Below are 21,432 nucleotides of genomic sequence, written 5' to 3'. Positions count from 1 at the left end.
ACATTATAGAAAGTAATTTCATAATGTTATTTTACACAAGATTTATAAATTATATAATTATCTTTAAGACTTTATTTATACTTTATAATAATTTTAAAACTATTTTAAGGACTGTTTACAATTGTTTGTTAATAATATATATATACATATAAATTTCATATTTTATACATATTTAAAATATATTAAATTAAAATTTATATAAAATTTATCTATTTCAAAAGAATAAAATTAATTAATTTTTAAAATATCAAAACGTTTTCAATCTTTTGCAATTGATAATCATAAATAATTAATATATACATAATAAAAACTATAAATCCTGTAGGGCAGTGATATTTGCTAGAAAAAATTTAATTTTATTATTAGGATAATAAGAACTTAGATTATGCTTTACATCTAAGTATACATGCATATGTAAGTTCAGTTACGGTATATAAATTAATAAAAAGAAAATCTCTCAGTAAAACACTTTTATATAAAACAAATTTAGTAATATTTAAACGTAATTTAAAGAAAGTTGAGGTAAAAAATGGCAGCTCAAGGTTTAATATTATTATTATACAATAAATTTAATAATATTCTACAAAATTTATGTTATTATTTTTTTGAAATCGATATGAATATTTTAAATTTTTAATTTAATAATTATTAATAGCAAAAATCTTTTGAATTAAAATTATTATAGAAATTTGTTTACTTTTTAATATAAAATTAAATTTTTTTTTGAGAATTATCTATGATCTAATTTATGTAGAACTTAAGCAAGATTAATTTTAGCATCCAATAATTTAGTTTTAGTTCTAAATTCGTTCAAAATATGCAATGTATTACAAAATATGATCATTTAGCGACCAGTATTTTAATGTTACACAAATAAATTTTTTTATTTTATTATATTGAAACAGATTAGTGTTCAATTAAATAACACAACCAATAAAATAGAAAAATGAATAATATATAAACAGTACAGCTATAAATACACTACATATATATGATATAAAATGGAGTTAAAACAGATGAAGGGTATTTCATTAAAGTTTCCATTTGAATATAATTGAATTATAAAATCAAAACGAATGCATTTGTTAAATATTGTTTAATTAAAATGTATGCATGGTACTGTAAATTAAGGTCTTTATAATCATGAATGAGTAAATAATCGCATATAAAAAATATAGTAAATTTTAGAAAATAGTTACTATCTATAAAACATAGAATCGAAGCTTAAAATATAAGTTATTCTTTTTAAAACCTATTGTCATTACATTACTTTACATAATTAAAATATATAGAAATCTCATTTTAGGCAGGCAATTTTTCAAAAAAAAGGTTTTTTTTTTGTATAAATTATGTAATGTTCATATGCATATATATTACATATACTACACTTATTTACAATTTAAATATACTTTTTTTTATGTTTATTTATGTAATACATACATATATATGCTTATGTACTTATATATGTATATATATACATATATATATACATATAATTTGAAAACTTGTATATATCATAATTTACAGAAAAATTTATAACTTATTATGTTATCATTTTGTTTATTATAATCTTCCAGAATTATTATTACTACTACTCCATGATACTTGTGATGAACTATTAGGATTTCTAGGTGTAAGTCTTAATGAATTTCTATCTTCTTCATCCAATACGTGCTCATAACCTTGATTAACTTGTCCACCACTGCCATTAGTTGTGCCATAAATCTAAAAATAAATGAAAAATTTAATAAAATTCTATTTAATTTATTTTATTTGATATTCGAATATTAGTAAGAAAAGTTTTTATCTTACCTCACCGGGTCCACCGTTAGGACTGAATACATCTTTTATACTTAAACCCGCATTTGATGTTCTCGTATTTCTTGTGGGAATTATACCATTTGATATCTGTTCAATCATAAAGCAAACATTTATTTAAAAACTAAAAGTATTCGATTCTTATGTAATTTTTCAATAAAAAATTTTGCAACCGGTATAATATTAAAGGTATAATGAGAAACTTAAGTAATATAAATGAATTCCCTTTTAGGAACATTTTCTACTTTTATAGTGATTACTTAGAAAATTTACCGTATTTGCTGTTGTTGTTGCTATACCATATTCATTTTTAACACCTAAAGTTTGCATTTGCGATTTTCTACGCTCAGCCATGACAGAATTCTTACGAACTTCAAGAGCTCGTATAGTTTCACGACGCATAGTCATTCGTCTTGTTAAAATTGGAGTTGCTAAATTTCATATAAATTTTAATAGTAATAATAAAATATACGTAAAATTATCATATTCGAAATATTATATATATATTATATTATTTAAGAAATTACCGGGATTATTCTCATCAGCAGTTAATTTTAAGAAACGTTTTTTGAATGCGACATCAAGTGTACCAATTTGTCTACGTGGTTGCCTAGCTTTTTCCAAGTTTTGAATTGTTTTCCTCCTTGCAATGCGGTCAGGTCCACTACCTGAATCATTATCATAATCACCATCTATGCCTTGCAGTCGTTGAAGATTTTTGACTATCTCCACCGCATGCTTTTATTTTAAATAGGGGTATAAAACAGTTAAAATTAATTTTTTTTCATTTCAAAAAATTAACAAATTTTATTTATTTAATTACCTTATCAATTAAAGCATCTTGTGACAGCTCTTCAGATTTCTTTTTAAAACATAAATTCAATTCAGTTGAAGCTAAAATATGTGATAGAGTCCCAAATCGATGGAACAACATCGCCGTAAACTGTATAACTAAGATAAGAGCGAAGAAAAATACAAATACTAAACCAATCGGTTCCAGTTGAAGATATTCTTTGGTAATATGAACCTATAAAATGAATTTTTAAGGAAAAAGAATACAATATATTAGCAAAATATATTAGCAAATTTCATAGAATTGGAAAAAGGAAATAATTATGTTAGTAACCTATTATAGGACATTCCTGATAAAAATACAATATTATATCCGATCACCAAATAGTACTAATATTATTCGCATGTTAATAACCAATATACCAATACATTTTATAACAACCCTGAAAACAAATATAAATAAAAAGTCAAACTTTGTAGATCTTTAGTAGGTATAATTTAATTATAAATATGTTTAACTTTGTTTGTATATGTTGAGAAAATATAAAAATGATAACACTTTATTTTTAAAGTAGTATACGAGTATGATAAAATTATCTATAGTAACAAAAACAAATATGTGAAGTTATAATTTGGAAACCCACTCAGTATTATGTACAATGAATTATTAGACTATTTTGTTTTTTTTTTTATATTTCAAAAGATTTTATGGAGCAAAGTTTCATAAAAAAGCTTAGAACATTTGATTTTACAAAAGGATTTTAATTAAAAATAATTTGCAAAATGTTCTTTCGATTTTTGAATTTTGGGAATTAAATATTTTTAATAATTTTGTTCCAATCCTTTTGCACTAAAATTCTCAAACTTATGTTAGATAACCAATTTAGCTTAATATATGTAATTTTTCTGTGTTTTATTTTGAAGTCGTATCACATGCTTGGAATTAGGCAGGTGTAAAGTACTTAATCTAGGTACCTATCTGTCTAGACTGTACTATTGTTTTTACATTTTTATACATTAATGATATAGAAAATTTTCCTTTTTTCAGAACCAAAACCAAGAACAAGTTTAATTTTTTTTCTGGTATTACGGAAAATAGCTTATCATAAATAGAAAAATAATTTTATTGTTAAATATATCGTTTTTAAAAATTAAAATTGTTACTTTTAGTAAAAAAAATAAATTTTTTCTCTTTGTTATTCTGTGAATTTCCCAATTGATTTCTTTATTTTATTTTATATTTTTGGAACAATATGACGTAGTTTATAAATGATGTTTTTTTTTGTATTTCACTCAAAGAAGAAAACAAATTGAAAAAAATATATAGGAAATTTGATGAAAAATTAGAAAAACATGAATTTCTAAAAATTGAATTATACATATGTACATAAGTACGAACAACGTAGATATACATACATACATATACTTCATAAATTAAGCAAAAAATTTTTTTTATACTGTAAATAATCATAACTTCAAAAGTGCTTTAATATTGAAATAAGAAAACCTGTTTCACAAATTCCGTTTATCACTATATAGTAATTTATATTTTATTTTTTTATGCTACTAATATAAAATGTAATACAATGAGATCCCTTCAAAATACTGTTTTTAAAAACAACCTTTTACATTATTTAAATCACATTCATTCTTATACCAAAGTATATCGAATGATTGCGTACACTTAGGATGAGAAAAAAAATTAAAAAGTCGTTAACATAATGGTGAATTCAAGGGTTAATTGCGTGAGTTAAGAAAAATATTTATATTCAGCTGTTCTATTTAGCAGTAAACGAAGCCCGCAACTACTCTTCTACGTTTGCAGAATTTACAAATTTTAAAGAGGGGACATTGGTAAAAATTTTTTTTCAACGGAAATTCTAGTTTGTAGTAAAACTTTATTTATATCTAAAATTTTATCTTTCTGTTTTAAGGGGTGTAGAAGGCAGGCGGGACCGACAGAGGGGGAAAAAATAACCACTTTTTTCAAATTTTTTTTGGAATTGTTAAAATCTCTCAATGCAACCACTTACATAAACCACTACGAAATACCATGTGATTTAATAACTTAAAATATTTTTAATTTTTTTTTAATTTTCTTATTTAAATAAAAAAGCTTTCTTTTAGAAATCTTTAGAATTGCATCTTTTAGAAATTATGTTTTCAAAATTTTCAGCACCAAATAATATTGTGTTAGGTAATGAAAACACATTTGGAAAATAAGAAAAGAAAAAAATATTAAAAAAAGACAGACATTAAAACTTAAATAAACAAAAATATCAGAAAAAATAAAAAAATTTTAAAATGTTTAAATTTTAAAAAACATAAAAAATATCTTGTTAATTGTTGTCATTTAACATAAAACACCTAAAACAATTTGCAAACTTATTTGTACAAATATTTATTTTACCAATATTTTAAAACTTATGTATATTTTAATGTATTTTAAGCCAATTGTGCATTTGCCTTAAATTTCAATTGAACATAATTATAATATTTACCTCTGTATTAAAAAAAGTATATTTAACAAAAATTTTTGGACAAATTTAATAAAATATCAGGGTATTATTAATTTTCATTTACAATAAATGTCTAACGATATTAAACTGTCTGAAAATATGTAAAACTTTAAGTTCAACGGAATATATATATATATTGATTGAAAAAAATATCGAAATGTTAAAAAGATTAAAAGTCATATTAAGTTCACGTCCCAGAAATTCGTTTTTAATTTAGAAAATTCTAATTTCTTATCACCTAGATGACTTTAAGTTTTATTTCCAGTCAGTTTAATTTGCATTTAGGATTTTCTCATTTCTTGCACAATGTACAAAAGGCTTAACATTAAATTTTTTTTTCAAAACAACCTCAGATGTTTCTTCAATATACGTTATGTTCGTCTTGACACCAAGTGGCCATTCAACATGTAGTTTGTCTTTGTTCAATTGTAATAAGAAAACGATTAATACAAATAATGCGTTGAACATGAAGAAAGCAAAAACTGATTTATTCCTCAGTTCGATTAAATCTCGTGCAATTCTTGCCTTTGATTTTTGTACACCAATTTTATTTTTACATAATATTATTGATATATAATTAAAATTATTGTAAAATTATTGATACACAAATATACGTATTTCATTTAAAAGTTTTGCACACATACATTTGTGCATTTTATATTTTCGTAAATTTTATAATAAATCCAAAAAATTTCCACAAAGTTTTCACAAGAAATTATTTTTTAATGCATATTTAATTTTTTTCGCAAATTTTTGTTTGCAATAATTTTTTTACATAAAGCAAAAATACATCATTAAAAAAAAGAAACAAAGAAAGAAAAAGAAAATATGTTAGTAAATTCTTGAAATATCTGGGATTTTCAGCGATTCAATATTATACCTACAAGCTTTGGCATCAAAATTACAAAGAATTATTGTAGTATGCAAATAAATGAAATTGTAATATTAATATATAAATAATTTAAATTTATGAAATTATTTGATTTAAAAAAAAAAAAATGGCAATCATTAGATAATAAACAGATTCAGAGGCCTTATTGAAAATTTTCTATTTACCGGTTGTAATAATTATGTTATTTTATATGTGTTACTATTTATATTACACGCTTGTGTACAAAATATTATTTAAAAAAAATGTTTAAAGAAAATTTATTTTTCAAAACTTTAAAAACAATATTTATTTAACACAAACTTAAAATTTATTTATTTAAAAAATGAAACGGAAAGTATTACGAGTATTCAAGTTTTGCAAATTTGCTCTCTGAAAATGCATTTTAAAAATCTAATAGAATAATTATAATTTGTTTTAAATCATTATGCTCAAAAAGTAGTTAAAATTAATAAAAATTTGTAAAGTAAAGAGGGTTTAAGCAATAAAATATTTATAAGCAATTTTTAAGCATTTTAGCAAAATATATAAAATTACAAAATTTTAATTAATTTTTGAACATAAGGAAAATATGTTGTGTAATTATTACTATAATAATTTGATATTATTTTAGCAATTATGTTTATAACTACACTCTACTTGGATCGATATAGTTAAGCTATTGAACGCTGTAATTATTATTATTACTATAAATAATTGTATAAATTACATTAATTTAATATGTTTGCACATTTTACCATAACGAAGCACTACTAAAATTTAATTTTCAAAGGGATTAAAACAAAAAGATTCTACACGAATTTCTAAAGTTATTTTTGTACAATATTATTTTTCACCCAATATCAAAATGTTGAAAATATAATTGGAAAAAAACTAAAATTTTAAATATTAAAAGGTTACTATACAAATTTTTTATAGAATTCGTATATTAGCCCATTTCCAAAAGAACTATGGTATTTTTTCTTTGATCAAATATTTTGTCCGATTTGATACAAAATTTTAAAAGAAATCTTTTGTTTTATATTATCTGTTTTGATAAACACACTACTTTATCACAATTTAATACCAGGACATAAATTATGCAAGCAATTTTTTTTTCAACCTTTTGATATCGTTATTCGATTTCATTTCTAGAACAATACTGAAATGAACTTCATATGTATATTTGCATTTATAAATATATATATTATGTAATAATATATAATAATACACTATATGACAAATTACATGTATATGAAATAAATAGAAATAGAATTAGCTGTTTAATAGACTTTTAAGAGATCCTTGTTCGGCTCTTAAAGTTTGCGCTTAGACAATGGCATAGTTATTGTTATTTTAATAATTAAAATACGTTTTGCCTACTTTATGAAAATAACAAAAAAGAAACTAGCAAAATCCTATAAAATAAAGTGAAAGTAAATCGCTGAAATCCCAGTTAAAAAAAAATTTACCTCTTGTGTAGTCTCATCATATGTAATGTTTGTTTTAACACCAAAAGGCCATTTAACATGCAAATTATCCTTATTTAATTGTAACAGAAATACAATTAAAACGAATAAAGCATTTATCATGAAAAATGAGAAAACTGAAGTATTCCTTAACTCTTTTAAATCAACAGCAATTCTTGCCTAAAATTTTCAATTTGGATTAAATAACAATTACAACATTAACATAGAAAAAAAATTATTAAAAAAAAATTAACACAATGCATTTTGCAAATTTTTAGATAAATTATACCCTAAAAATTAAAAAAAAAAAAAAAACAAAATACTAAAAAGAGAATTCATTAGCAATTGAGATAATGGCCTTTTTATTTTGGCGCTGTAAAAACATTAAAATATTGAGGCTTCTTTCGTAACGAAAAGTTTCAACTATCACTTATCTACTGAAATATAAATTACCTGTTCTTCTTTGTCTTGATCAATCGGATACAAATATTTGTCAATTAAGTCCTTCCAAAATTGAATTTCACTACTTGACATAAAATCAACTTCACCTTTTCTTAATTCAGGATCTTCAATCCAATATGGGTTTGTTAAGAAATCTCGATCTTCAGTATTTGGCGCAGAGCTTTCTGCTGACGATGTATCGGATTCATTGCCATCTTTTTCAGCCACGGCAGCCAAATGATGGTCTTTAGAGCCACTTGAAGTTGTTCTACGACGATGATGACCATGTCCATGTGTTGAATGCCCATGCGGATCTAATGTATGTTCCAATGTTTCTAACCGTTTTTGTATTGAATCTAATGCATCCGCAATATGCGTTAACTGAATTTTTTCATCACTTGTTTTACCATGAGTACATAAAATACATCTAAATAAACCAGCTAAAGATATTTCAATTGAACCTTCCTCATCTGGGTTTTCACCAATACCGCTCTGCAGGAATCCTAATAAACTCTTTTGTTTAACACGTTTTGCAGCTTCTTCAGCAGCTTTTTTCTCCGCTTCCAATTCTTTTTTGGTTTTCTTAGCAACAACTTCTCTTGTTCCCCATGATACAACATTTAAATTGATAATTGAATATAGAATCAATAAAAGGTACATAGATGGAATCGAAAGCAAATAAATGAGACCAGCCGTAATACACCAGAACTCTTGGGGATGCAAACATGCCGCTATGAAGAATGAGCCGCACATAGCAATCAAGAAAATAGCTGAAGGGCTTCCCACACCGTCCTCACCTAACTGCAATGCCGTACCCACGATTACGGCCATCATTATTAAAGCATACATTGTTGATAATATTTGTGCTAGTAGCAGTTGGATATTAGATTTACACGTAAAACAAACTAACATAAATAATAAAATTGGTACAATATTATAATGAAATGAAGTCCAGTTATCTATACGGAAAGCAGCAACAAAAGCCCCCACCAACATAAGAAAAATCGTACCAGGACCAAGAATTGTACCACCCATTAACATCATTTGATAGAAAATGTAAATCATTGAAATATTATCGTTAATTTTAATAGTCCTTTTAGCATCACATAATAAATCCATAATATTGGCAATAGTAGATGGAACCCAACGACGTCGTTGATTATAAAATTCATTGAAACCTTCTGGGCAATGAGTATAAGCATCAGAAGCAGCTGAATATTCTACACGATAACCTCTCTGCAATAGTAAAGTACACAGCCAACGATCTTCACCCTGATCGTATTGTACATAATGTCTAGCTTCATCAGATCTCGTTGTATATTTTTTCATCACATTGTCGTCCATTAATGCTTTTCCACGGAAAAGTGAAAAACATCCTGGGCTACAAAGTACACAACCAATCATATGTTCAGTTGCCTTTTGAAGCCAATGACCAATAGCATATTCGAACATTTGATACCATACCATCGGTCCTGAACCGACTGGATGAATGCGACCACATGCGGCTCCTAAATTTTTATTTTTTTTCATTAAATCAACTAACAAAGTAACAGCAATCGGTTGAAAATCAATATCACCATCCAAAGTTAATAAATAAGTATTTTCTGCAATTATTTCTTTCCTTTCAACGGGAATAGGCAGTTCCATTAAACGGTGGCCTAGTAAATAATACATATACATAACTTGAGACCAGCGCTTACGATGACGAATACGATCTTTATCTTTAAGATGTGCAATCATTTTTGTTTTGCCTGGTAAAACCCAAACTAAACGACCACCATACGGTGCAGGATATTTCTTTGGTGGTCTAAGCCGGATAGTCGTTTGATGTATATCTGACGCGGCCTCATCTATTGTTGCTACAAGAAGTTTAACGAATCTATTAACTTGAATATCGTTATCACTGTGATCTGATATTTCAAAGGCGTCATCAAAGAAAACATGCGCTAAAATTTAATTCAAATTTTTTATATTAATTAATTACAATACTTCATAAGCAAATGCATGAAATTACTTTCAAACTCATAATAATCTGGGTCAACTACTCTCAAATACTTTTGGGCTACCCTACGCGCGCATTGATCTTCATCCAATCGCATTATACTCTTTAAGAATTCCATCATTTCATCTTTCGTTTCATGCCACATAGTAGCACAAGCATAAATTCTAGTAATGCTATCGGAAGACTTAATACTTGGTTTTTGTATAGCTGAGCCATCAGTATGAACTGATATCGTCTCATAATATTCGTCACCTTTTTCTTTTTGAATTTCGTCCAAGTCCTAAATTAAAAAAAAAATTTTCTTTCAGATATACTAGTATTTTTTTTTATTTCGCAGTAATACTTACCTCGGTTTTAACATCAGCTTGATCATCTCGTCTTCTATTCAATGCCATTGACTGATCTATCAATAAGGAGCTGTACATAGGACTAACAAATAATTTCTCCGTTGTTGCCAAGCGTTCACATTTAGGTGTCCAAATATGCAGTGTTATCCACGTTTGACTTAATAACCATAAAATCCAAGCCCAAGCCATCTGTTTTGAGACAAAATCATCTAAGTTAAACTGAGTCGGACTCTCGAAAAACAAATAATCCGGGATAGTTCCATGAAAAAAACATGGATCCCCATTTCGAATGCCACATGCAGCAATCAATAATGATACAGATACAGGAATTGTTAAATTTACAGGAAAAGCGTAACTAAATCCTTGAATCATGATTTTGCATGCAAATTTCCCAAAGATATAACACAAATACGCAGCTAGAATTTGTATTAAAAGAACATAAGTTACAGTATCGTGAGAAGCATCTATATCTGTTGAATCTGCAATTGTTTGTGGTAAATCAGGTAATTGGGAAAATCCATTCGTAACTTCATCAACCATAACTTTATGTGGTCCAAAACCATCCCCGAATAGTACAAACAAATTGGCCGGTTCTTCTCCACGTATCCATAATATCGATATTGTTGCGCAAAAGAAGAAAATAACTTTCCAAATAGAAATAAATGTGTAGTTGAAGTACCTAGTAAATTTCATATCTTCTTTAATACGACCTAAACTTCTTATAAAACCAATCGAAGACTGTGTCGAAACATAATTTTCCCACCAACCGCAGGAAATCATTATTGAAGCGACTGGTATTAACCAAAGTGTTAAGCGATTTTCTAATAATGGCCATACAACAAATCCAGTTACTTGTGCTGCGATAGCTGCTATATCAACCAAAGATTTAATTGCACGTTTACCTTCTTTTGATGTTCGAGACATCAAACCTAATATACCGGGTATAACACATAAACAATTTGTTAACATTGCCCCTTGAATTGCGTTTATTTCCGGCAATACACCAAACATTAAAAGAACGGTTCCGAGTACGCTTAATGTTTCCATTAACCAACAAAATGCAAAATGTGACGTATATGGACGTTTATACGATTTAAAGAAGCATATTCGAACAGAACGTATTAATGCACCAATTTCTGGTATTGTGTAAGCGATTATTATAGCCCATATCCATGCAATACGTTCTTCTTCTGGTAATGTTACAATAAATTGTTTATCACGCCCTAAATCCTTATTGCAATATGTTATTTTCTTATCTCTACGTATTTGTGACGTCATAAATAAAACACAGCCTTTTGCTATTACCCCCCCACCCAATACTATAATAAATGTTATTAAATATGCAAATACTTTTAATATTTTAACTGTTAATTCTAAACATGCTTGATTTGCTGTTGAGCCACTATCTATTTTTAATGGTGGATCTCTAAATACATCCCACCCTTTTGTTTCTTGTACCGTACGTTGACTGCAAAGAAAAGCAAGAAATTATAGTAGAGATAGAAAAACTACAATTAAAAATAAATAAAATTTAAATATCTTATATATCACATACTTATTATAATTCAAATCCATCACATACTTATTATAATTCCAATATAGTATAGCAAAATATTGCTATAACAAAACATATAAATTTCCTTTACAATCGTGTAATGAAGGATATATAGGTTTCTATTCAAGCAAGTAGAATATAAAGTGTACATGCTTACATGTGTATATACATTTTTTGCATGTGAGTAAAATAATACATAGATATGCAGATACAGAGGTTTTTTTATTTACATCCGTTCGAACGTATGTTTTATAATTATAAATTTACCATTACGTTTGTAACACTTAGGAATAGCGGTCTCAATTCTAGAAACAATCATTTCTTTTTGATCAGCATTGAATTTTAAGTCGATTTTTCCATGTCTGTCCGTCTCAGCGATAACTCAAAAATCAATTTCCTTTACTTCCACAATCCTAATTCAACAATTCTATTTGAATAGGATTTGATTGGGACAGTGGTAGCTTTAATACAACTTTCAATTTTATTAGCCTACATCTCAGAAATTATAGAAACTACTGTATCAAAACTCCGCGCAAGCATATATTTCGGACTTTTACATTTACTTGAACTCGTTAAAATGTCCTGACTAATTGAAAATGTTAATATAACTATTATTTTCGGTAAAAGTCTTGCAAATTGTATTAATTTATGTTGCAACCCATATAAAAACCAAAAATCATGTGATAATCAGTCATGATAATGATTCTTAAAATCATTTATTTGTACGGATGTCACAGAGTTGTGACCCTGTCACAATTAACTCCTTAAAAAACAGTTTTTTTTTTTATTAATCAAACAAGCTGAAAATAAAAATACATTTTTCTTTGAAATCGATAGTGTTAATTAATCACACAATTAACATATTCTTCCAAGTACAAGTAGTCAATGTGTCAAAGCGTTTATCAATTTTCCTTTTAATAAGAAAACCATAACATAAACTTTCCAGGAAAAAATATTTTTCAGTTTTTATTATATAAAAATAAATTTTATGGAAAAATAAATTGCTGTAAATTGGAAAAATATGATTTGAATATGGATGGCTTCAAAATGGAAAAATATATGAATTTTTTTTTATACATACATACATATATAAATTTTATATAAAAATATTTTCCAGTTTGACAATTTTTAAAAATGATTTGCATCCATAAGAGTAAATATTATAAATCTAGGTCACATTGATAATCTCTTCCTAAATTTTTGATTAATATAATATTATTTAAATAACTTGATTTAAAAAGTAATTTTTTGTAGATGGCCTTTAAAAATTATTTATATGCCATTATACAAACAACAAAAAATGAAAACCACAAATTTATTTCGAATTAATTTTTACACACAGATCAACAATTATTTTTCTTTGTCAACGGAAACTTGCTTGCCACTTTTGTTTTCTTTCTTTAATAAAAATTTAACATTTATATAGTGTATTATTAGTAAAAGTTTTGACAACATTCTATACATTTCGAAACTAGTTTTACAATATTTTAACACAGAATTGAAGTTATTTTTAATATATACGAATTACCGAAACCCTCTGTGATTTCATTATATTATACCAAATATGTGTACGCACATACTTACATATATTTATTTAAATATTTTAATTTACCATATTTATTATAAAAAAATTCAAAAAAGTAATAAATTTAATATAGTCATAATCTTGTTACTGTTAAGAGTTATTTTTGCTACAAAATTTGGTTTGTTGTTTTTTCATATCAACTAAAACTAAAAATTTTGGAATGTACAAAAATTCTAAATTGAACTGTATAAGTCAATGAAACCAGACAAAAATGATTCTATATTTCCTAATGGTTTCAAATTACAAGTTAATATTAAGATTTAAGAATTAATTTTTCGATACAATGTTAAAGTATAATTATAACGTTCATACGTACATATCTATACCAAAAACAGTTTTTTGAAACATTTTAACTTCCACATAATTTTGCTAAATAATTTTTAAAACATAATGCCCAAGAATTAATTTGAATAAATTAACTTTTTTTTGATTGGTAATTTTTGAATAACAGAAAATAGCATGCTTTTTTCTTCGCAATTTTTTCAAAGCTTTGCTTTTGATCTTAGTCTTAAGTGGGACAATGAGATCACCGAAAATACATCAGGTAAATTACACTCATTGTTGATCATAATGAATTTTAATACATTAAAATTTAAATAATTTAGTTTTAACAATTGTTAAAGAGATTTGACTCTTATTTTTCAAAATTAAATTTGTAAGAAAAATATTTTTTTCTAAAGCGAGTTTTTGTTATAGTTAATTTTCGTAAAATAGAAAAATGTTGAACAATTTGCGAAGTATCTTGCTGAGAGCTTTTGAATAGAATTTCGAATTTTTATTACCGCTCTTTTATTTTTTTTTATGCAGACAAGTAAATATTTATAAATACATACATATGTATGTGAACTCCACATAAAAATAGTACATACAAAAAGTTATATATTTAAAAATCCTAGAGTTTAAAATTTTAACAGAAATGCTTTGCAGAAAATCAGAAGGCAGCTAAAGAAGAAGAAAAATTACATGATAAAATAGAATGACACGGTCCAACTCCAACCTGCAGTAATATGGTGAGCATAATCAGGTTTGATTTACCGTGAGACAGTGAGTTATTTGGCGAAAATATGCTTGCAAGAACCTCAAAAATCGTTTTGTCAAGTTTCAAAACATTCGAACTTTAGAGCAATAATACATTGCTCTAATTTTATACGAATATATTTAATGCCAAGGATGCCAATTTAATAAATATTAGTAGGAGTTTTAACCATTGTAAGATATTCTTTCTGTCTTCTCTCATTTTTCAATTGCTCTCTCCAAATAAATTATCAATCATCCAATTTTATATATTTAAATTTAGCTATATAAACTATCTCTCACAAGTTCATATATGCCAATATATATATACCTGCGTAGTTCGCATAATTAATTGTAAAAAAGCATACAAATAACCCTTCTATAACGTTCCCCCCAACTTAGAGTACTTCTATTCTTCATACCATTTCTAAACTTATAGTTTTTTTTGTTAGATGAAACCGAAAATATTTCTTCTGAGTTAAAAAATGAGATTATTGAGTTTTTTTCATATTCAAGACCTTTAGAAAGAAAGAAAATCGAAATATTGAACATGTTCATAAAATTCCTGTAAAAAGCTAAGTATTTAATCACATTGCTTCAGCGATAGAAACATTTCAAGAATATAATTATGATTTATATAGATCACAAAACGTTACAATTAATGTATGGAATTGTGTCACGGAACATTTACGAGAAATCTACAAAAATAAAGGATCTAAAATATACAAGGATCTTTAAAGGATGGTTTTTTTATTCAAAAGTACGAATGTACCGACGTATATTATGCAATATACATACATAATATATGCATATATATATCACGGGTCACGGTGAGTTGGGGATTAGAAATACCCACAGCAGGCATGCTTGAGGTACGAGTCCACTAAAATCTAGGCGCGTCTAATCCAGAGTGAACGGCTTCTTGGTCTGCATCCGATCACAGATGACGAACAGTAGAAAAGATCTGGCTGCAAAATAGCTATATATCTCATAACTAAATATTAATGTTCAATATATATAATATAAATGCGATCAGAGAAGTCGCGAGTGAAAAGAAAATTTAGAAGAAAACCACAGAAGGTTATACAGAAAGAAAGTCTGATGCAGTTGTTTAATTTACCTCTGAAGGTAAAATCAGAAAAGGGACCAATAGTCATTTTGCGAATAAGCCATTTGGAAAACATGATAAGGAGCTGAAAGAAGAAAGCTGAACCACAAATTCAAGGCAGAAACCAAAAGAAGCTGAAGAGGAAATTCAAGAGTTCATCAGAAATGGAACAGGCGCTAGAAATGAATAGCACTAAAGTAGGGAAATCTCCACCATTGAAAAATGTTCAATTACGCACAGTTAACAATGATCCTCAAAGAGGAAAGCATTGTCGTGAAGGTAAACATAATGAACAATGATCAACCAAAAATAAGTATATAGTCAATTAACTTAAGCTGCTAAAAAAGCCGAATTGAAATGGCATTCTTATGAAAATAAATAGACGAGGCGAATTAAAATAATGATACGAACTTCAACATGTAAGCTACAGGACTTTTAGTGTAAATTTATCCAAAGGGGATTCAAATGTGTAGTTGATTAAATTAAAAAAATAAAAGAAAATATTTAATAAAAGTTCTAAGTAGAAAGCCCTGGAAGTTTTTCTTAGAGCTAAAAATATCAATGTAAGTATTTTTTCAGAAACATACTTGCGGAAGGATTTGGATGTGCTGGATAGGCTATAGTGTAACTCACCTTGGTAATTATTCAAAGGGAGGTAGTACTATTCTAATTAAGGAAATATCGCAAATGTGAATAATTAATTCTAATTAAGGAAATACAGCATAGTGAAATATCGCAAATAGAGATCCAGAAATTTCAACTTGTCGTGGTTAAAATTTAATCTATCAAGCAGAACTTCTATATTGGTTCAGTACATGGTCCATCAAGATGTAAGATAAAAAAGGATAGTTTTAAAGACCTCCAATGCGTGCACAGAAGAAAAATTCTTCTTCTTCTCAAACGCACAGAAGAAAAATAGAAAATTTCAAATCAGGAACTAAAGATTAAAATTACTCGTTGTGGAAAGCAAGTCTCTTCGTTGCTTAACCAATAAAACGAATCCCCCCACTAAAACAAAAGCAGATGGATCATGACAAAAAAAACTGTAAGGACAAAGCTGAACTATTTGCTAATCACTTGAAAGGAATTTTTCAACTAAATGAACTGAATTTTAGTGTTTGTTTACTAGAAGAATTTATTATGATGGATGAAAACACCCTATTTACACAAAGATATATCGGTCAAAGATATATAAAAGTTATTTAAATCGAATAACGCTCCATTTAAATCGAATACAGCAGTTAATCTGAGTTATCTTATTATGATAGAAAAAGAATTCTATCTCAAGGCAAAATTCTGAAAGTAAATCTGCACATATAATTTCACAAACAAAAATTTAGTAAACCCACCACAACTGAACTAAATGATGCTAAAGTATCAATCCAAAACACAGCAAAATATCTAGGTATGACTTTGGGTGTCTTTACTCCACGGCTCGAACAGTAAGCGAAGTTAAACGACAAGTAAACGAAATTAAACTGCATGTAAAAAGAAAGATATATGTATACGTATTATGTTTTGCACATATATACGCATGTGTTTATATATACATCTTACATAACAAACCCAACTACTATTATGTAGATAAGTACATGCAAACATATATGTATGATTATTGCTGTACATTCAAAACATAAAGAATTTGCATACGCATTTGTACATATTTTTTTTGGGTAGCACATTCATGCTGCAAACGCAAAGTTCTTAATCTTTGCAATGTCTAGCAAATTATATCAATACTTACATATACTTATAATGAACCTACAAAGCTGTACATACACAACTTGTAAATCACAAAAGTGGTACATATACATATGGTATATGTACATATAATATGTTATGTATGTTCATATAAAGTTTATAAATAAAAATTTATACATATACTTATACACATTCATAGTGGTAAATGGAGTTCGCTACAAAAGCAAAAACGTCGTTGTGTTTGTTTTTAGCACTTTTCCAAAAAATTTTTTGAAAAAAGTGCTTATTAGTTTCACTCTGTCCGTCCGTCCGTCAGTCCGTCTGTCCATGTGTCTGTTTACAAAACTTCTACACCCTTAAAGATAGAAAGCTGAAATTTTATATGTACATAGATCTTTACTAGAAACTTATTTCCGTAGAACAAAATTTTCACCTATCTCCCCCCCTCTAGAAGTTATACCCCCCTAAAACCCTAAAAATGGCCTTTTTTAAATATTTGTTGCAATGAAACCATAAGCATTTTCGAAATTTTTCAAACGCAGAAAGGACTTGCTTCCCCTAGCGCGGTATACTATAGTTAAACTTTAGAAAAGCAAAATGGTCGTTCAAATTTACCGTTATCTAAAGTTCTTTTTTTCCAAATTTTTGATCTCGTTTTTTCTTCTAGACCCTATAATGTAGAACTTTGAAATTTTAGGGGCTTTTAGACATTAACAAATAGTTCATTTCGTTAGAAGAAAATTTTTTTCCATCTCCACCCCCTCTCAAGTTATCGCCTCTTGAAATTCGTAAAATTTGAATTTTTGACACCTTATATTTCCGAAACCACAAGTTTTTTCAAACGCAGAAAGCTAACGGTAAATTCCATGAAATTAAAAAATATAATTATTTTTCTTAACTCACACAATTAACCCTTAAAATCGAACATTATGTTAACCCCTTTTTATATTAAAAAGGGGTTAACATAATGTTTTCATTATCCTAAATATATGCAATCCTAGAAATAGTTTTATATATGAATGAAAATAATTTAAATAGTGTGGTAGGTACACATAGACTGTATTTAAAAGCAGAATTTTCACTTGTTGAAGGGAAAAGTGCTACAATACAAACCATTGGTTTGACCCAACTTTATTTAAGTACAATTTTATTTGAAAACTTTTTATTCAACCAACAAATTTGAAGAATAGAAAACTAAAGAAAAAGTAGAAAAACTGAAAAACAAATTCGATTTCATTTTTAATAACACCTAACGGTTGATTTTTTTTATATTATTTTGGTTTTTCGTATCTAATTTTCAATTTTCGTTTTTTTCTTCTCTTTTTTTTACCAATTAATTTACTAGATTTTTCTGTTCCATTCACATTAACGAGCTGTATTTTAAGTTTTTTTGTTATGTTTTCATAAACCAACTAACTCATAACTTGAAAAACAAGTTTCACTTTTTTAATTACTTTGAATATTTTTGAATAGATAAAATGGTTATTTTTGTTTTTTTTTAACTTTATTTTGAAATAGTTACTTTTATAAAAAGAGAAATACACACATAAATACATACTTGTGGATGTACATACATATGTATATACGATATATACAAATATATTTTTTTAGTTGGCTAAAAGTTGATTTGAAAATTTATAGGTTTACTGTGTTTTGTCACAGGGGCCTCTTCATAACCAGAAATTGTGATAAAGAACTTGGTATACTTATTCTTTTCATGTACTTATGTATATTTATATACATATCTATTTTGTAAAAAATCATATAAATACTTATATACTTCCATGCACGTTTGCAAATATGAAAAATTTATAATTTTTTGATTTTTTCCTTATATTGAAAACAAAAGAAGATGATTATATCATGAGATACATTTATGGCTTGAATTACCGGATCTGAAATATGGAAATTGTGACATGAACGTACATATTTTATATTTTATACATACATTTTAAGTATGTATACAAAATGTATCTTAATGAAATAAAATAATAGAAATATATATGTAGTTAGTAAAATATAAGAGAATTTAAAGATCTTAATCAGCTAGGTCGGTATTCAAAACTTGTCACATTATGTACATACATACATCTGTGTACAACGAAAAGCTGAAAAAATTTCTACTTACAGTAGAATCCTTTAAGACTTGGCGCTGGAATTTCATTGGCGAAATTTTACACACACTCGTAAATAAGAATTCAACTGTCAGTGAAAAGCAAAATCATAAACTAATGATTCGATGTAAAAAAATTGATTCTCTAAACTTTCTATATTGAGAAGAGTACTAAACTTTATATTTTAATTTTAAGCGCCAGCAACAAAATTTCGATCTAACTTATTTTATTTATTGCCACATAATAAAATTTTGTAAAAAAGTTAAATCGTAAAACAAAACCAGATTAAAAGTTTTAAAATATAAAATAAGAAACTTCTTTCACATTTTATTTGCGTGTTTTAAAAAAGAAGTAATTATTGATAGTTGTGTTAAGATTGGTATCTGACCTTGAGCAAAACGTATTTAAAAAAATATAGGTTCTCAAATATAAAATATTATGAGTTATGATAAATTTATTTATAGAAAATGAAAACATTGTCGTGTTATTAGTATTAAAAGTGAAATTAATACTAACAGGTATGTATGTATATACATGTATAATCCATTTCAAAAACACTATTCAAATGAATAAACAAAAAAATATAATCATACAAATTATTTTAATATCAAATACGCACCTTCCACCATAAATATCCTGAGTCAACGGTGTGCTTTCATCATCTGAATAATTATCATCACTATCAGCTATTGGACCTCCACCACCACCTGGTCCTAACGGTCGATGTCGTATATTTGACATATTTTTACTTTTTTTTTTTATTTGAAGAGCTTTAAAAAACTCTTCCAAATAAAAGAGTTAATCTTTATGACTGTTGTTACTAAATTAGCTTTTATTTCAAAATTGATTCCTTTAGTTCTGATTTAGTCGGTGTATAAAAATCAAAAAAAATAGCAGCACAGCGCGCGTCCGGTTGAATTTGTGTTGAACTTTCTTAGTTCAAAGCACTTATTCACCTTTCTGAAATATAAGTCAAAATAAATAAAAATTAATTTAGAACACTTATATGTACATATGTAGAATCAATAGAGCTAAAATTATTGATCAATTTTCTTTACACATATAATTTCCGACACTCTTTATTTTGAGAAGTCCAAGAGAAAAAATAATGTTGAAAAATTAAAAAAATAGTTAATTTCCACAGACATTTTTCCTAAATAAGGTTTAACATTTAATTTTCCAACTTTCCAAGTTAAATTACACAATTAATTTTCAACAAACATTTTTTCAGGTTTTGAGGGGCGGAGAGTGAGATTTTGATTCACTATATGAAATCAAAATGCATTTATATTCTTTAAGTTTTTTTTAAGTTATAAAGAAAAACTATAAAATTGTTAAAATTTAAGTCTAGTGTCAAAATAAACGAGTATAGTAGGGAAACAAATTTGTTTAATATTTTTAAAAATTAAATATTCTGAATTGATGAATTCGATTAAAAATAAATCGTCTCTTCAATTAAATATTAAATGTGACAGATTTATTTTTAACTTAGAATAAGACTTCAAATTAACCCAAGCTTCTTATTAATAATGCATGATTCATGTACATATTTCTTTAAAAATAGAATAGTCTATTTTAACATTAAAATGATTTTTTTTTAGAATTTTTTATATTAATTATAAACTCAACCGTAAAATATAATATTTCGCTTTAAATACTTAATGCACTATACATTATATTATATCCACATACGTACATGATACATGAACATTTTCATAAACTCATACATTTCCATATACCGATACCTTCAAAATCCAATTAAATTCGGAGAAGATTAATATTTTCATATTTTAATGAAAAAAATTTAATTAAAATATTATAGAATAAAATTCTTCCCGATTGATTCATGATTGCAAATATGCTCACACAATGTTCATAATTATAAAAAGAAAACAGAAAAAATAGAGTTGACGGTGTTAACTCTGTGATACCCGTACGAATTTTCTATTCTATGTGCGCACAAATTTATCATAGTTGATTATGGGACAGACTATAACTTTGAGTTACCATATTAATTTATTCAAAATTTCAGTACTGGCTTTTAAAGTTTCTGAGATATAGCTAAACAAATTTTCCAGTACCCCGATCCAATACCCCGA

General features: G+C 26.6%; 1 protein-coding gene across 4 annotated transcripts in view; it reads right to left on the bottom strand.

Annotated features, from left to right (window-relative positions):
• Positions 1–507: 507 nt before the first annotated feature.
• LOC129610624 (chitin synthase chs-2) overlaps positions 508–21,432 on the bottom strand; it is a 64,472-nt gene continuing 43,547 nt past the window's right edge. For 3 of the 4 annotated variants that reach the window (XM_055523247.1, XM_055523250.1, XM_055523249.1), the window contains 10 exons: positions 19,953–20,293; positions 10,257–11,724; positions 9,922–10,189; positions 7,920–9,853; positions 7,470–7,646; positions 2,642–2,845; positions 2,346–2,556; positions 2,092–2,249; positions 1,813–1,908; positions 510–1,725 (listed from right to left, as the gene is read on the bottom strand). In XM_055523247.1, coding sequence (XP_055379222.1) covers positions 1,564–1,725; positions 1,813–1,908; positions 2,092–2,249; positions 2,346–2,556; positions 2,642–2,845; positions 7,470–7,646; positions 7,920–9,853; positions 9,922–10,189; positions 10,257–11,724; positions 19,953–20,074 — 4,800 coding nt within the window. In that variant the 5' untranslated portion in view covers positions 20,075–20,293 and the 3' untranslated portion in view covers positions 510–1,563. Of the gene's footprint in view, positions 1,726–1,812; positions 1,909–2,091; positions 2,250–2,345; positions 2,557–2,641; positions 2,846–5,477; positions 5,655–7,469; positions 7,647–7,919; positions 9,854–9,921; positions 10,190–10,256; positions 11,725–19,952; positions 20,294–21,432 lie in introns of all 4 variants that reach the window. The other variant, XM_055523248.1, reaches the window with a different exon arrangement.

The sequence above is a fragment of the Condylostylus longicornis genome, unplaced genomic scaffold (genome assembly GCF_029603195.1).
Source record: "Condylostylus longicornis isolate FDR11 unplaced genomic scaffold, ASM2960319v2 ptg000045l, whole genome shotgun sequence".
Lineage (NCBI taxonomy): Eukaryota > Metazoa > Arthropoda > Insecta > Diptera > Dolichopodidae > Condylostylus > Condylostylus longicornis.
This window is presented reverse-complemented; position numbering and strand designations above follow the sequence as displayed.